General features: G+C 42.1%; 1 protein-coding gene across 3 annotated transcripts in view; it reads right to left on the bottom strand.

Moving 5' to 3' along the window:
- The window catches only part of PISD (phosphatidylserine decarboxylase), a 35867-nt gene extending 17267 nt beyond the window's left edge, over nt 1–18600 (bottom strand). The window contains exons 1-3 of one of the 3 annotated variants that reach the window (XM_047826871.1): nt 18512–18600; nt 9736–9815; nt 6029–6204 (exon numbers count right to left, since the gene is read on the bottom strand). In XM_047826871.1, the coding sequence (XP_047682827.1) occupies nt 6029–6204; nt 9736–9815; nt 18512–18576 (321 nt within the window). In that variant the 5' untranslated portion in view covers nt 18577–18600. Of the gene's footprint in view, nt 1–6028; nt 6205–9735; nt 9816–14462; nt 14516–18511 lie in introns of those variants that run through there. The other 2 variants (XM_047826872.1, XM_047826876.1) reach the window with 2 other exon arrangements.
- Between the last annotated feature and the right edge of the window lie 356 nt (nt 18601–18956).

Genomic DNA, 18956 nt, shown 5'->3' with positions numbered 1-18956 from the left:
ATCATACATACATACACTGGAATCTTTTTCAGCCAGAAAAAAAATGAAGAAATCCTACCACCTGCAACAACATGGATGAACCCTGAAGGCATTATGCTAAGTTCATTAAGTGAGCCAGAGAAAGACAAACACTGCATGATCTCACTTATATATAAGTGGAATCTAAAAAAATGAATAAAAGGGAAAAAAAAAAGAAAAACCAAACTCAAGAGGAAAAGGGATCAGACTATAGGGGGTGGAGCAGAGGGAGACAGGGAATTAGAAGAAGGTCAAAAGGTATAAACTTCCAGTTATAAGAGAGATAAGGACTAGGGATGTAATATACAAAATGATGCCTATAGCTAACACTGCTGTACATCACATAGGAAAGTAAAGAGAATTAATCCTAAGAGTTCTCATCACAGGAAAAAATGTTTTCCTTTTTCCTTTTTTCTTTTTTAAAAATGTTTTCTATAGAGATGATGGATGTTAGCTGTTATTCTGGCAATCATTTCACAATATATGTAAATCAAACCATCATGCTATATACCTTAAACTTACATAAGTGATGTATGTTGATTATTTCTCAATTAAACAGAAAAAAATTAAGTCACCTTTGAGTAGCCAAAATATATGTAAGTAGGGAGAGACATTCTGGAAAGATACAGTAACGTTAAAAAAGCTTGCATGCTTAGGGGCGCCTGGGTGGCCCAGTCAGTTAAGCATCTGACTTTGGCTCAGGTCGTGATCTCACAGCTCGTGAGTTCGAGCCCCATGTTCGGTGCTCACAGCTCAGAGCCTGGAGCCTGCTTCCGATTCTGTGTCTCCATTCTCTGCCCCTCCCCCGTGCACTCTCTCGCACTCTATCTCAAATTTAAAAAAAAAAAGAAGCTTGCATGCTTCTGGAGAGTAGGGATGGGATTAGTAGATGGGGCAGAAAATGGAAGATATTTTTATGTAAACCCTTTGGTAGTATTTGAATTTTTATATAATCATGTTTTATTTAAAAATTTTTAAACATTTCGGGGCTCCTGGATGGCTCAATTGGTTAAATGTCCAACTTTGGCTCAGGTCATGATCTCACAGTTTGTGAGTTCAAGCCCCATGTCAGGCTCTGAACTGATGGTGTAGGGCCTGCTTGGGATTCTTTCTCTTTCTCTTTCTCTCTCTCTCCCTCCCCCTCCCTGCCCCTCCCCTACTCATGTACTCTCTCGAAATAAATAAACTTAAAAAAATTTTTAAACTATCTCATTAAAAATTAACTCGGGTGCCTGGGTGGCTCAGTCAGTTGAGCATCCAATTCTTGATTTCAGCTCAGGTCATAATCTCTCAGTTAGTGAGCTCGAGTCCCACATCGGGCTCTGTGATGGTGGTGCAGAGCCTGCTTGGGATTCTCTATATCCCTCTCTCTGCCCCCACCCTTAGAATAAATAAACATTTTTTAAAAATTAAAATTAAAATACATATTCCTAAACATCTAAAAGCCCGGAAGGGCTAAGTTCCCCAAAATGTGAACTGTGGTTTCCTGTGCATTATGGGATCGTGGGTCACTACTGTTTTCATTTTCATATTTTGTAATGTTTTCTGATTTTTTAAAAAATGAACATTTACCTTTACAAGCAGGTAAATGACCAAATTATTTGGTCTCAACAGGCTACTTACTTTGCTGCTAGTTGCAGAATTCCCTTAATCACATAAAACAAACACACAGGTTTCATTTCTACTCAGCCAACTACATGTGCTTCTTCTCCTACCATGAAAAGAATAGGACTCTCAGAGCAGGCAAAGAGGCTAGAAACATTTTCTTAAATGTGAAAAACAGAACACATGAAAATGAAACACACTCAAGACCCACAGCTGAGTTCAAGTCTCCTTAAATCACATCCAACACCCACCTCCCCTCTGCAAGAGCCATGCCCTCTCCCCGCACCCCAGAGTAGAGCTTGCAGTGAGTGAGATGGCACACATTTTGGAGCAATGGTTTCTTCTATACTGTTAGGGAGGGGAAAGGGCAGGGGGGTGGACAGGAAGAACTGAAATAAAGGAAAGATATGTATATAAATTCTTCAAGAGTATTATGATGGGGGATGGGTGGCATAATATGAATTCTCACCTATGTAACTACAGACAACTTTTCAAGTCAGTATACTCAATTCACCTCATAATTTAAACAGGCGGAGCCCTCACAAAATGGAGGTACCTTGAGTACACAGCAAGCCCCAGTGGGCAGGTTAAAGCTCACCTCCATCTCTTGCTATCACTGTCTAAATTCTGTACTAACAGCACCTTTTATTGGCAACATGGTATTGTTTTAAAGAGTATGGGATTGGGCATCGAAAGATCTCTGTTCTGGAACCTACTCTGCTACCAAATGGTCTTTTTGTAAAATGGCTCTAACACCGGCCTTTGCCATCTCAGTGAGCTGTTATAAATAAATGGATTCAGAAAAAATGTGAGGTGCTGGGGTACGTGGGTGTCTCAGTCAGTTGAGTGTCTGACTCTTGACATCAGCTGAGGTCGTGATTTCACGGTCATGGCATGGATCCCCACATTGGGCTCCATGCTTATTGTAGAGCCTGCTTGAGATTCCCTCTCTCCTCCTCTTTCTGCCCCTCCCCTGCTCATGCATGCAGACACGCACACGGTGTGCTCTCTCACTCTCAAAATAAATAAACTTTAAAAACAGAAAGAAAGAAAAACTGTGAGGTGCTATTCAACCTAAAGCATTACAAACATGCTCTTAAGAGTTTTGATACAGGGGGGTACCTGGCTGGCTCTGCCACTAGAGCTTGTGATTCTTTTTTTTTTTTGTTTTGTTTTATTTTTTGAGAGAGAGCACAAGCAAGGGAGGGGCAGAGAGAGAGGGGAACAGAGGATCCAAGGCCAGCTTCGAGCTGACAGGCTGACAGCAGCAAGCCCGATGGAGGGCTCGAACCCACAACTGCAAGATCATGACCTGAGCCAAAGTCAGACACTCAACCAACTGAGTCACCCTAGCACCCCTAGAGCATGTGACTCTGGATCTTGGGGTCATGAGTTCAAGCCCCATGTTGGGCACAGAACTTACTTAAAAAATAAAAAATTACCAAATTACAAAAGTTTTGGGGTATTTGGATGGCTCAGTCGGTTGAGCGTCCAACCCCTGATCTTGGCTCAGGTCATGATCTCACAGGTTCATGAGTTTGAGCCCCTCACAGGGCTCTACACTGTCAGTGTGGAGCCTGTTTGGGATTTCTCTCTCTCTGCCCCTTCCCTGCTCATGCACGCATTATCTTTCTTGTTCTCTCTCTCCGAAAAACAAACATTTTAATTTTTTTTTACTTTTTTTTTTTTAATGTTTATTTATTGTTGAGAGAGACAGAGTGCGAGTTGGGGAGGAGCAAAGAGAGAGGAAGACACAGAATCTGAAGCAGGCTCCAGGCTCTGAGCTGTCAGCACAGAGCCCAATGCAGGGCTTGAACTGACGAACTGTGAGATCATGACCTGAGCTGAAGTCAGACGCTTAACCGACTGAGCCACCCAGGAGCCCCAAAACAAACATTTTTAAAATATTTTAAAGTTTTGATAGAGAGGGATGCCCAGATATTTCTTCAACACAAGAGAAACTTACAGGATGGGAAAGGGGAACAAAAGCTTCCTGCTGGCACACTGACCAACAGGAGCTAGCAGGACTGCTTCATGTGTGGGGAAGGCTACATTGCCCCTAGACCCATGTCTATCTCCTGGAAATCCAGAAAATGCTATTGGTAAAACAAAATCACCCAGTCACCTCAACTGTGCCACTGACCCCAGGAGCTCATCTCAGCCTAACTACCAGCCTGTCTTCTCTTAAGCTCTGGAGATGCCTGACTTGACCCAAGGATATGAAGAGATTATATTCCAGCAAAATCACCCACAGAAATTTTCATTTGCCACTTAAAAACAGAGCCCTGTAGGGAACCTTACAGCTCATCTGCCCATGGTTCCTACATTATCATCAGAATCCTCAAAGGGGCTTTTTAAAAACAAAGATCTTGAGTCTTGCTCAAACTTTCTAAATCTCCAGGGATAAGAACAAAGAATTCATAGTTTTAAAGCTCCCCAACAATTCTGATGATTGACCAGATTGGGGTACTCTCATTTTTCATGAGATGACAGGGATTAGGTGGGGCAGGGGTAGGACTAGGATCCAGCCCATGACTCCTAGTCAGCACTCTCCCTTCTCACGACCTGCTGCCTCTCCGGAAATCCTACAATATCTGGTCAGAGTCCAGACCATTTCCCTTTCATAAAGTGAAATGCTGGAGTCCTGCCTGTAAATCCAGCAGTCCTATGGCCATTTTACTCAGTCAAAAGAATCTAACAGTATCTAACTTAAACCCAGCTCTGAACCAATAGGGGCTTCAGACCTTGTGCAGCACTGAGCCACTCTGATCCAGTATTCTGTTACTGTCCAGGCCCTAGAACTTATAAGCCAATCAACCCTGTCCTCTTTACAAACGGTCATCTTTCAGACATTGACTCACATATGGCAGTAGTTCCAATTATACAAATGGTGAATGCTAAAAAATACGATTGACATTAGTCTTTTATGATTTTAGAAGTCACAGATTTCTTCCAAATGTAGATTCTCTTGGAAGACCTTTGAAATGGGTCTCGAGCTCATCGCAGGGTGACTCAGCCTGACAAATGCTTGGGGTCAGAGAGAAACCATCTTGAGTGGGGTCATTGATCCCAGTCTTACAAGTATCAGCCTAAACAAGAAGGTACGTTTACAGAGGAAACCATCAATGTCATGGGAAATAGAGTACAGCAAAATTTCAAAGTGTGACTCACATACTACACAATTACCCTTCGCCAAAAGGACTTTGTCATATACTACCAGAAAACAGAAAGCCTTTTTTTTTTCTTGGTCTGAGATAGGCTATTATGAAGCCCAAGGTGTATGAATAGGCCAGAAAAAGGACAGACACACGGGCAAGCAGGTATCTCCTTGGGTAACAGCCACATCTGGATCTGTATGACCAGCTGAATAAGTCACAGTTTTATAGGACTGGTGGAAATCAGGTGAAATCTTTACACTAGATTCTACTGGAGGAAGAGGGTCAAAACCAAAATTCAAAACAGGATTTTAGGAGGAAGCCTATAATGTAGCATGTAATGCCAATGCCAACAAATATTCCTAGATAAACTATGCTAGAGCTGGAAGAAATCTCAGTTGGGTTCCAATCCAACCTATTTTATAGTTGTTTATGACATTGTCACACAGAGAACCAAATAGCAAGTGACATGTTCACGTTCACACAGCTACTGAGGAACATGGCTGGAACTCGCCTTTAAGACCCACATGCCTTGGTCAGTGGATTCAGCAGAGCTGGATTACTGATAGGGAACGGCTCATGAGGAAACCCAAGAGCATCATCTAAATACCATAAAGTCCCTACTCTCACCCCCCCCACCCCCGCTTTTACCCACTGGCTCTACTAATATTTCAGATTTTTTATTTGCTAAATTATGGCTGAGAAGACATTTTTAAGCTTGCATCTTAATACTCAGTTCCAAATTTACTGACTGTCTACTCTAAGTTACCAATCATTCTGGGCCACTGGAGCACAGATGAATAAGACAGTTCTATTGTACATCATTCATGGTTCAACAACATTGAAGCCTGCCCCTACTGAAAGGTCCTATTGTCGGGGAAGCATTTTGAGCAATAAAAATAAAGGAAATTTTATTATTTCAGTCTGGTTCCTGGAGAGAACTTATCCACATCCCAAAAGTCCAACTGTTTCAGCTTATCCTCAGAGAAGGGCATGAACTCTGAGGATTTCAACAGCAGGTAATGAATTTCTCCTCAGAGCTGTTGGGGAGATTAGGAGTAAGTGTGGACACAGAAGGGAAGCCCAACATGACACCAAAGGTATAATGTCTGTGTCTGGCCAAAAACCCACTGGAGACATGAGCTCCAAAAAAGAACATTGCACTTTTTCAAACATTTCAACTTTGGGGCAATTTAAAAAGTGTCAGTTGTGTTAAATGAGAATTCACGGTGACTGCACCTTAGTCCTACCTCCCAGGGACCAGCAAGTTTGGGTGGAATCTCCAAGCCCAGCTTCTCCAGCTCTCGCTCCCTGTACTTCTCATACTGCCGGTAACCTGCATACCCGCTGCCTGTCACCAACAGAATGGGCAGGGGGCGCAGCAGGAACAAGGTTCGAGCCGGGGCAGTGTGGACTCTTCTGGCATCTGTTAACAAAAAAATAGAAAATTCTGAGACTGGGAGAAGGGACAGGGATGAGTCATGCAAACAGCACCAAAAGGAGGCCCAGGAAAAGTCACGCATCTTAGAAGCCTTCAGTAGGGGTGCCTGGGTGGCTCAGTCAGTTAAGCACCTGACTTTGGCTCAGGTCATGACCTCACAGTTTGTGGGTTCGGACTCTGTGCTGACAGCTCAGAGCCTGGAGCCTGCTTCCAATTCTGTGTCTCCCTCTCTCTCTGTCCCTCCCCCATTCGTACTCTGTCTCTCTCTCTCTCAAAAATAAATAAAAACATTAAAAAAAAAAAAAGCCTTCACTAAGGTTACAGGACCCTAAAGGGGTATGATAAGCAGGTGCAACCTTGAGTCACTAGTAAGACCCTTCTGTCTCCAAATCTTACCAATAAGTAAGGGACAAGCATCTTTCCTGTGAAACTACAATGCACCTCAACTGCCACCATAGCCAGAGAATTTAACATGAAAACACTGAATCACAAAAGAGATCAAGAAACAAAACTAATCAAAGTTGCCTGGCAAGACACCACCAGGTCCACAACTGGGAGTCAGGTATCACTTCTCATCCAGCACTCTCTGACCTTACTTTTACAATCCAGACCCAATTCTGACTGGACACTAGTATACTACAATGCAAACTCTCATAAATTCTTACAATTTGATAATAAAAAAGACAACCCAATTAAAAAATGTACAAAGGATTTGAATAAACATTTCTCCAAAGAAGATATACATATGACCAATAAGCACATGAAAAGATGCTAAACATCTATTATGGGTTGAACTGTGTCCCCCCAAAATTCGTATGCTGAGTCCTAATTCCCAGTACCCCAGAATGTGACTTTACTTGGATACAGGGTCCCTAGAGAGGTAAACAAGATGAAATAAGGTCATCATGGTGGGCCATAATCCAATATGACTGGTGTCCTTATAAAAAGGTAAAATCTGGAGACAGACACGCTTATAGGGAGAATGCTATGTGAAGATGAAGGCAGAGACCAGGATGATGCTTCTACAAGCCAAAGACCACCGGCAAACCATTAGAAGCTAGACACGAGGCATGGAACAGATTCTCTCTCATGACCATCAGAAGGAAGCAATCCTGTGACACCTTGATCTCAAACCTCTAGTCTCAGAACTTGAGCAAGTTTTCTACTACTGTGTAAGCCACTCAGTTTGTGGTACTTTGTTACAACAGCTGTAACAAACCAATACAACATCATTAGTGATCAGGGAAATGCAAATCAAAACCAAACTGAGCTACAACTTCACACCCACTAGGATGGTTATAATCAAAGACAATTCAGGGGCACCTGGGTGGCTTAGTCGGTTAAGTGCCTGACCCTTGATTTTGGCTCAGGTCATGATGTCAGGGTTGTGAGATCAAGCCCAGCGCGGAGGCTGCTTGGGATGCTCTCTCTTCCTCTCCCTCTGCCCCTCTCGTGCGCCCTCTCTCTCAAAAAAATTTTTTAGTTTAAAAAAAAAAAAAAAAGACAACTCAGTATTGGCAAGGATGTGGAGAAACTTGAACCCCCGTACACTGCTGGTGGGATTTTATAAAGTGGGGCAGCCACTTTGAAAAAGAGTTTGTCAGTTCCTCAAAATGTTAAACATAAAATTACCATACGACCCAGGAATTCTGTTCTTAGGGATATTCCTGAGAGAAAAGAAAGATACATCTACACAAAAATTTGTGCAAGAATGTCCAACACCAGCCAAAAAACAGAAACAATCCAAATGGCCTTCAATTGGTGAATGAATAAAAAAAATGAGGTATATCCATATAATAGAATATTATTTGATAATAAAAAAGGAATGAAGTATTGACACATGATATAACATGAACCTTGAAAACAATACATGAAAGAAGCCAGCCACAAAAAGCTGCATACTGTAGAATTTCTTTCACATGAACCGTCCAGTATAGGAAACATACTACAGAGACATAAAGTAGATTAGTGGCTGCAAGGGACTGCAGGTTTGGGGCGGGGTCGGGGGGGGGGTGTTGAGGCACAGTGAGGTGGGAATGAAAATGTTCTAAAGTTAAATAGTGGAGGGGCACCTCTGCCCTTCTCCCGCTTCTGCGCTCGCACACACACACACTCTCTCTCTCTCTCTCAAAATACATAAATAAACTTAAAAAAAACTTTTTTTTTAAATAAATAGGAGCGCCTGAGTGACTTAGTTGGTTGAGTGGCTGACTTCAGCTCAGGTCATGACCTCATGGTCTGTGAGTTCAAGCCCCACATCAGGCTCTGTGCTGACAGCTCGGGGCCTGGAGCCTGCTTGGATTCTATGTCTCTCTCTTTATCCCTTTCCTGCTCACACTCTGTCTCTCTTTCTCAAAAATAAACAAACATTATAAATAAATAAATAAATAAATAAATAAATAAATAAATAAATAAATAAATGTTTTGCTTTCGCTCTCATCAACCATCTCATTTTATCCCCAAGATATTCTCACTGGACAGTTCAAAATGGCTTCTGATATGATAGAATAAAAAGGATATCTAGGTGGTGCCTGGGTGGCTCAGCTGGTTAAACACCCAACTCTCAATTTTGGCTCAGGTCATAATCTCACAGTTTGTGAGATGGAGCCCCACATCAGGCTCTGCACTAACAGCACAGAGCCTGCTTAGGATTCTCTCTCTCTCTCTCTCTCTCTCTCTCTCTCTCTCTCTCTCTGCTCCTCCCCCGCTCACACATTCTCTCTCTCTCTCAAAATAAGTAAACTTAAAAAAATGGTATCTAAATAGTAAAGACAAGACACATTCTTGTACAAGTTCAAATGGCTGCTTACAATATCAAAAAGTTCACAATCCACAGTTTTGATGAGGGTGTGGGGAACTGACACATTCACGAGCACCTCCTACTCAAACGCATATAAAGTGGAACAATCCTCTTTGAAGAGCAATTTGGCCTAAATACCAACTTGCAAAACACATAAATCTTCTGATTCAGCAAGTCTAACTCTACAAATTTATCCTGAAGCTGCACAAAGATATATTACCACAGAAATATATAGTAGAGAGGTCCTTGGGTGGCTCAGTCAGTTGAGCGTCTGATTTCAGCTCAGGTCACGATCTCACAGTTTGTGGGCTCGAGCCCCACATCCAGCTTATTGCTGTTAGTGCAAAGCCCACTTCAGATCCTCTGTCCCCACTCTCTGACCCTCCCCTGCTCATGCTCTCTCTTAATAATAAACATTAAGGAGAAAAGAATAAGTATATAGCAGAAAAAGCCTAGAAACAATTTAAATGTCTAACACCAAATGGTACAGTCATTCAATGGAATACTATGCAGCCAGTAAAAATGATCAGGTCACAATCACTAGTGCTTCAGTAATAACTATATGCCTGGTACTCTAAGAACTCCACAGATATAAGGTCATTTAATTTTAATTTAATTCTAATAATTTCCCTATGAAATAGGACCTGTTTATCCCAGTATACTGATAAGCAAACTGAAGCACAAAGAGGCCAGCACTACCTAGAATTGCTACTTACTTGTATAAAAGGCTCTGACAGGCAGCTTCCTTAAGGACTGTAGGAAATGGCTCAGAACAGTGTTCTCACGGTGGAGGAGGCTATAAGCAAACAGAAATGAACTGTTAAACATTTACCTTAAAATTTTTAAAAAATTAGTGGAGCAACTGGCAAAACTTGAATACAATCTATAGATTCACTAACAATCTTATATAAATGTTAATTTCCTGGTTTTGACCACCACTGTGGTTGTGTGAGAAAAATGTTCTTGTAGGAAAAAGGCTGAAATGGTTCAAAGTAAAGGAATATCAAATCTGTAATTTTCTCTCAAGTGTTTTGGAAAAATATATATATACACACACACATACACCTGAAGAGGGGACAGGGAGGGAGAATAGTAAAGCAAATACAGTCGACATCTGGGGAATCTGGGTAAAGAGTATTTGGGAATTCTATTTTAACTTCTGAAACTATTTCACAATAAAGTTATTTTCTTAATTAAGCATAATATCATAACAGGCAGTAAAGCCAGCACTCTTCCACAAAGCCGTATGTTTCTGTACCACAAAAGAACTCTACACAGCCTTGTAAACATCTAACCCCCAGGGGAGGCCAGGTGGCTCAGTCGGTTGGGCATCCGACTTCGGCTCAGGTCATGATCTCACGGTCTGTGAGTTCGAGCCCTACATCGGGCTCTGTGCTGTCAGTTCAGAGCCTGGAGCCTGCTTCGGATTCTGTGTCTCCCTCTCTCTCTGCCCCTCCCCCACTCGTGCTCTGTCTCTCTCTCTCTCTCTCTCTCTGTCAAAAATAAATAAACATTAAAAAAAATTTTGTTTTTAAAACATCTAACCCCTATGCACTAAAGAATCTAACACATTTTAAATTTTAAAAATCTGTCCTGGAAAAAAAATGACACAAACCATGGGTAACTATTCTAATCTACTTCAAGTCTAGAAAGCTCAATTAATTTAGAATTTCTGGATTATCTTTTGTGGCTACTTTACTACTTTGTCAAGCTATGCTGACAGATTGAACACGTTTCAGGCCTCCTGAGAAAAAAAATTACCAAGGATAGCTTTCCACTCTAAGAAAACATTATTTCTTTTTTTTTTTTAATGTTTATTTATTATTGAGAGACATAGAGAGACAGAGTGAGCAGGGGAGGGGCAGAGGGAGACACAGAATCTGAAGCAGGTTCCAGGCTCTGAGCTGTCAGCACAGAGCCCAACACGGGTCTCGAACTCCCAAACCGCGAGATCATGACCTAGCTGAAGTCGGACGCTTAACCGACTGAGCCACCCAGGTGCCCCTAAGAAAACATTATTTTTGACTCAGTTTGTTTCTCTTTCACCTTCACCCAAGGAAACTGGACATTTTCCCAGTGGCAATAAATGACTGCCAGCAAGGAAAGCATTTGTGAATTTTCATTTCCCCTAATCAAAGAGCACACATCTCATTGTCAATTCAGATAGCACTTCGGTTTCCCCAAATTTTGACCTGAAATCTAAAGTAATTAGTAAAAAAATAGTAAAATAAAGAAAATAGTCCTTGTCAGTAAGCACTTCTTTTTCTGCTGAGGCCTTTTATGTGAGATGTAATAATTTATTACAAATGTCTACATTGCTACTTTTATGGAAAATAAAACTACATTTATGACCTTCATACAATAATATACATTTTCATGGATATTTAGTAGTTATGTCTTATATAGATAGCCTGCAAACATGATCAGGTTTAGGCACCTTTTTTTTTCTTTTACTTGAAATTGACTTAAAAACACCGTCACAGCATGGTGCTAATATGTGGGAGAATCTGATTCTCCCACAGGCAAGTCAGGTTCGTATAGAGAAAAAGTATGGAATCATGATAATCATCACCACTAAGGCCAGAGAGATGTACAGCTATTAACACAAAGGGTATGTTTCAGTATATGAATGTTCTTTCAGCAGTGAACAATGCTCGTCTCTAAGACTGGAAACTCCCACTACAAAAGCTAAAAGCCTTAAACCCTGCTTTCCAAACAGAATTAGAACAAGAAGTGTAAAAACTGACTAAAGGTACATTGTTGTGTTCTGTACACTGCTGTATTGTGTTCCAGAATGAGTGCTGAACCCCCCCAACTAAAAGAATGTTTGCAGACTGCTGAATAAGGCTTTTCTTCCCTTGGCTGGGGAGGTACAAATGGGAGATAATGGTCTATCCACTGTAACCAGACACACAGCACTCAGGTGGTTTGTCTTGCATATGGGCCTTCACCTCAGCATGCCTGCCCAAGAACACAGAGCTCAGTTTTCTCATACACCTCTGTAACCCCGGCTCCTGGAAAAAAATGCCTGGCAAATACCCCATTACACTAGTTAGTCTTTTATAACTGGATCATTCGTATCCTGAGATAAATGCTGTATGTTCTCCAATCTTACATAAACACTGTCTACCATGTCTAGCTTCCACCCCACTTTTCTTCTCTCCTTCATAACAAGCTCTTAAAAAGAGCTACGTGCACTGTCAACTGTAAAAATCCTAGAACACAGGCAGTAACTTCTCTGACATTGGCTATAGCAACTTGGTTCTAGATAGGACCCGAGGCAAGGGAAACAAAAGCAAAAACAAACTATTGGAACTACATCAAAATAAAAACCTGCACAGCAAAGGAAACAAAACTAAAAGGCAACCTATGGAATGGAAGAAGATGATATATCCAATAAAGTTTAGTATCCAAAAAATATTAGAGAACTTAAAAACTCAACACCCAAAAAAACCAATAATCCAAATAAAAATGGGCAGAAGACAGGAGCAGACGTTTCTCCAAAGAAGATATACAGATGACTAACAGTCACGTGAAAAGGCACTCATCATCACTCATCATCAGGCAAATCAAAACTACAAAGCAATATCGCCTCACACCTGTCAGAATGGCTAAAATCAAAAACACAAGAAACAACAGGTGTTGGCAAGGCTGTGAAGAAAATGAAACTGTCTTGTACTGCTGGTGGGAATGCAAACTGGTACAGCAACTGTAGAAAACAGTATGGAGGTTCCTCAAAAAGTTAAAAATAGAACTTACAATCCAGGAATTACACTACTGGGTATTTACCCAAAGAATACAAAAACACTAATTCAAAGGGATACATGCAGCCCTATGTTTATAGTAACATTATTTACCATAGCCAAGATATGGAAGCAGACCAAATGTCCATTGATGAATGGTTAAAGAATATATGGTATACATATACAATGGAATAGTATTTGGCCCTCAGAGGGAATGAAATCTTCCCATTTACAATGACACGAACAGAGCAAGAGAGTATAATGCTAAGCGAAATAAGTCAGAGGAAGACAAATAACAAATGATTTCACTTATATATGGAATTTAAGAAACAAAACATTAAGAGAACTGGTTGTTACCAGAGGGAGGTATGTAGGGGACAGATTAAACGGTTGATGGGGATTAAGGAGTGCACTTGTCATGAAGCACCTGGGTGGCTCAATTGGTTGAGTGTCCAACTCGTTTGGTTCATGATCCCAAGGTCTGTGAGTTCGAGCCCCACATCAGGCCCTGCCCTGGGAGATCCTCTGTTTGGGATCCTTGGGATCCTCTCTCTTGCTCTCTCTCTGCTCCTTCCCGACTCACCCGCATACTCTCTCTCAAAAATTAATAAGCAAACTTAAAAAAAAAAGAGGGGGCACCTGGGTGGCTCAGTCAGTTAAGCATCTGACTCTTGGTTTCAGCTCAGGTCATGATCTCACAGTTTGTGGATTTGAGCCTCGTGTCAGGCTGTGCTGACAATGCAGAGCCTGCTTGAGATTCTCTCTCTCCCTCTCTGTCCCTCCCCCTCTCTCAAAAAATAAATATTTAAAAAATTAAAAAGAAAAAAAAAACAGTGCACTTGTCACATGATGAGCAGCATGTGTTGTATGGAAGTGTTGAATCACTGTACATCTGAAACTAACATTGTACATTAACTGGAATTAAAATAAAAAGTAAAGAAAAAAAAGAGCTATGTTCACTGGCACTACTTCCTCACCTCTAACCCTCTCTTAATCCTGCTCAACCAAGCTTTTGTTTCAACCATGTCACCTCTTGTCAAGGTCACTAACAACTTCCAGGTTGCCAACACCAATGCATATTTCTTGAGTCTCACAGAACATCTGCCACAACTGACCCCTTTCTCTCTTTTTTACTGAGGTATAATCGACATATAACATTGTTAGTTTCAGGTGTACAACATAAATCAATATGTATATATACTGTGAAAAGATCACCACAATAAGCCTGGTTAACATCTGTCACCATACAGTTAACAAAATTTTTTTCTTGTGATGAGAACTTTTTTTAAGATTTTTTTTTTCAAACGTTTATTTTTGAGAGAGAGAGCCAGAGAGCAAGCAGGGGAGGGGCAGAAAGAGAGGGAGAAAGAATTCCAAGCAGGCTCCATGCTGTCAGCACAAAACCCCATGTGGGGCTTGAACTCACAGACCATGAGATCATGACCTGAGCCAAAATCAAGAGTAAGATGCTTAACCAACTGAGCTACCCAGGTGCCCCAAGACATAAACTTTCACTGTGTTAAGTCACTGAGATGCTGGGGTTTACCTGTTACCATAGCAGCATTACTATAATATACCATTTCAGCAAAAGGCACCCTTTACACAGCTACACAAGTCAAAACCCTGAGACTCATTCATATAGAAGACGTTTCTCTCTCATTATCCACATTCAATCCACTGGCAAGACAGGAAGACTCTACCTTTAAAATATATTTATCTGTCTAGGAGCACCTGGCTGGCTCAGCTGGAAGAGCATGCGACTTGTTCTCGGGGTCATGAATTCGAGCCCCATGTTGGGTGTAGAGATTACTAAAAAAAAAAAAAGTAAAAAAAAAATTATACACACACATGCATAGATATAAAGATATATAGATGTATATAAATGTATCTATTTCTCATTGCCACCACTACTCACACCCTAACCCAAGACACCTGATTCTCTTAACAAGTGATTGAGAAAGTCTGTTCTCCACTTTCCACTCTTGGCCCTCTATATCCTATTCACCACAAAACAGCCAGAGTGACCTTTTCAAAACAGAAAAGACCAGACCCCATGTACTTGGTCCTTGCTGGATTCTCAGATATCCTACTGCTTTCTGTCTCCTCCTTACTCATTCCAGTTGCCACTCCTAGTACTCACCACACCTTTGCCTCTTTCCACACCCTTGCATTTGCTGTTTGTTCTAATGGGCACACCCTTCTATGTGGCCCACTCCCTCATCATTCAGTTCTCTGTGAAATGTTCCCTTCTCAGTTTGTCTTACCTGACTACCATGTGCCCTTTAATCACCTTCCTTTATTTTTTTCATGGCACTTCTCACTACCTGAAAAGATTGTGTGTGTGTGTGTATATGTATGTATGTATATGTATGTATGTATGTATGTGTGTGTGTGTGTGTGTGTGTGTGTGTGTGTATATATATATATATATATATATATCACCTATTTGTTTACTTTGCCTGCCTTCCCACTGAACTCCAATCTCAATGGTGAGATTAAACCCCAGAAGGATGAATGGATAAATTCAATCAGCTGACTCTTCTAGGTGGTGACTCAAGTGGGCATGCTGCAAGCAGGTGATTAAAGCCCATGAGTGAGCACATAAGTCTGAATGCATGACTTACTGCCACTCATTAGCAATGTGACTTTAGGAAACTCAATTAATTCTACGCCTCAATTTCCCCACCTGTAAAAACAGGATCCCATTGACACTACATGAGACAATCATAAAAAACCAGCACCTAGCTACATATTACTACTTTTTAAATGTTTATTTATGTTTGAGAGAGAGAGAGAGAGAGAGAGAGGGAAGGAGCCCGAGCATGAGCAGGGGAGAGGCAGAGAGGGGGAGAGAGAATCCCAAGCAGGCTTCACACTGACAGCAGGAGCACAATCTCACGAACCAAGAGATGCATGACCTGGGCCAAAATCAAGAGCTGGACGCTTAACCCACTGAGACACCCAGGTGCACCCCTATTACTATTTTTTAAAGTAACAGAGTTTATGTTCAGCTGAACATATGAATATGAACAAACTGAAATGGCTCTATCAACTGTCTATGACCAGGGGCCCATGGCTAGCTCAGTCAGTGGAGCAAGCAACTCTTGGTCTTGGGGTCATGAGTTTAAGCCCCACGTTGCGGGAGTAGAGATTACTTTAAAAAAAAAAAAACTGCCTATGACGAGTATCCACACTGACTGGTCTATGGCCATATTGTCATGGTTAAAAAACACTTTTGGGGCACCTGGGTGGCTCAGTCGATTAAGCATCCAGCTTCAGCTGAGGTCATGATCTCATGGTTTGTGAGTTCAAGCCCCACATCAGGCTCTGCTCTGGGACCATGGAGCCTGCTTCAGATCCTGTCTCCCTCTCTGTGCCCATCCCTCATGTGCTCTCTTTCTCTCTCCAAAATAAAAAAAATAATAATTAAAAAAATAGAATTAAAGTCATGTAAACTTAAAATCTTTTAACATCATCCCTGGTGGTGACATTTTAACTATAATCCTTCTATCTCCCCTGCCCACCCCCCCCTTTTTTTTTTTTAACATTTATTCATTTTTGAGAGACAGAAAGAGACAGGGCATGAGTGCTGACAGCTCAGAGCCTGACGCAGGCTTGAACTCTCGGACCATGAGATCATGACCTGAGCTGAGTAGGAGCTTAACCAACTGAGCCACCCAGGCGCCCCCATTTTTTTAAAAAAAATTTTTTTAGCATTTATTCATTCTTGAGAGACAGAGACATAGCATGAGTGGGGGAGGAGCAGAGAGAGGGAGAATCGCTCCTGCTTTCTGAACATATGAAGCTTTTCTAAAAATGAACTGGCAGACCTCCTGAAGGCCTTATTCCACATTCTATCTTGTGTTAGTGTTTAGTTGAATGTTTTCTCTCTCTTCTACTAGACTGCAAAATTCTTTAAACAAAAAGCCCATTCCAAATGCTGTATCTTTTAATACCTGTCTTCGTTGTTCCTTTCCCCCATGGTCCCTGGCACTATGGTTTGCAGTGGTAGGAATGTCAATATTTCTGAATGAAAGCCTTGTACAAGCCAACCACTCCTTAGGTACTAAGGAGTCAGTGTATGCTTGCCTGAACCTAAGAGTCATCTAAGACACTTGCAGTCCCAAGCTACTACACCTAGTAAATCTGAATTTGGCAGCAGGATGAGGATATATCTGGGAATCTCAATTTCTAATAAATACCTACCCTATTATTTTATCAAACAAATTTGGGAAACATGGCCCTTAATTACCCAAGACGTTGTTTTCTCTTTGTTCTATCACCTGCCACACGTCACCCAGTAACTGTAAAACTCCCCTGCAATATGAGGTTTTCATCTGTATGTCTCACAGCCATGCTTTACTTAAAGCCTATGAAAATGCTGTTATGGTATTTGTTATCAACAATATATAATACCTTTGAAAATTAAAAGCTCTTATTGTACCCAAATCCTCATCCTTTCCAACCACTGCACCTAAATCCAATCTCATTTATCTATATTGATAAAAGTAGGACTCCCCACCTCCAACCCTTTTTCTTAATGATGGTGAGCGAGTAAATCTTCCTCCTCATCTAAAAAAATATTTTAGGAATGCCATTTTTTAGTCATTCTAACTCATGACACAGTTTAGGTGAATTCACGGCTGACTGATAAACAGCACATCTGGTATTAATATCGAAAGCAGAGACCCTCCTTTCCAAATCCCAACTGTTACCACACATTGCAGAGCCCCCTCCTGAGAGAACTACACCATTTCTGAAATAGTCCATGATAGGAGAGTAAAGCTTTGATGGTAAGGACAATCAGTTTCTGCTCACTTTCAGTCCAAATCCAGTATCCTTTTACTTCCCCAAATCACAATGATAGGTCACCTCTGGTCACAGAGCAAGTTTTGGTCAATGCTGACAAAATTAACCCTGCCAGAAAAACAAAAATCACTATGCGTCTCCAAACCTTCTCACTTTGAAATGACACCAAGCAGCCGACTCTGAGTCATAGCTACCCACATTTTAATCCATTTTCTGAGAGTCCAAATGGTCCCTAGCTATTTGTGGATAATAAATGCCCTCATGGTGGACAGCCTAAGGGAAAGCTCCTTGAGTGAGAGACAGAGGTAGCCTGGTCGGGGTCGGGACTCTGCTACTAATTGGCTGGGTAAAACTGAGCAAGTCCCTCCGTCTTTCAAGGCCTCGATTTCCACAATTCCAAAAACAGCTGGATTTAGATGACCTCTCACGTCTCTTCCAACTCTAAGAACTTAACAGTTGGGAGTCATCCAGAGTAACCAAGACCTAATTTCTTAACAGACTATTTGCGATTACTGAATCCAACCTCTTCGCTTCAAACACCAAGAATCCAAAGTAAAGACCCCAACTTCCAGTCCAAAGCTCTTCCCACATCCTGTCGCCCTTCCAGGAACACAAATCCCGAAAGAAGCGTTCAGTCCAGCCTCGACTCTAGTGGCGGGCAGGCAACCATATGTTTTGTTTGGTTTTCTTGTTTTTCTCCCTTCTGCACTTCCACTTAGCTGTAAAAGGCAAAGCGAGAGCGCTCAGGCCAGCCCCTAACTAAACCCGGACCTCCCTACACGCCGGGAGTCCCACCTGATTGAGGTGAAGGTGGATGGCGCCGTCTCCACCTGACCCCTCCTCAGGTCGAGCCCGTAATAGGGAAACGACTCCTCCCTCCCGACTCCGGTTCGGTCTAAGCTGCCTCCGGCCCTGAGGCAACCTCCCCAAGCAGCTATACCTGCTCCGCCACGACGTGACACCGCGCAGCAACCTCAGGTACCGCGGCCCCACGGACGTCGCCATCTTGTCTCCTCCTCCTCCTCGGTGTGCCACGCCCCTTTTTCCACACTCGTGGCGCACACGTGTGACGTCACGAGTTATAGAGCTCACGGGGCCAATAAGGAAAACGGTGGGGTGTGGGCGGAGACGGGTAAGCCCCTCCCCTTGGCCGCTGCCCGCCCCATCAGCCTGGCTCTTGGGTCGCCTCCAAAGCCAGGTGGGTAGTTACCTGCTGTGCTAAATCCGGGCCTGGGCGCAGAGTCGCCAGGCTTCTTTCTTTCCTCTGGCTTCCGTTTCCCCGTGCGCCTGGAAAATGAATCACCCAAGGTCCGAGAATGTATCAACTTAGCCAATTCCCTTATTTACAGACGGGGAAGTTAAGAGGGTCCACCGCTCAGTTACCA

The sequence above is a fragment of the Prionailurus viverrinus genome, chromosome D3 (assembly GCF_022837055.1).
Source record: "Prionailurus viverrinus isolate Anna chromosome D3, UM_Priviv_1.0, whole genome shotgun sequence".
Taxonomy (NCBI): domain Eukaryota; kingdom Metazoa; phylum Chordata; class Mammalia; order Carnivora; family Felidae; genus Prionailurus; species Prionailurus viverrinus.
Note: the sequence above shows the minus strand (reverse complement) of the source record. Positions and strands in the feature narration are given on the sequence as shown.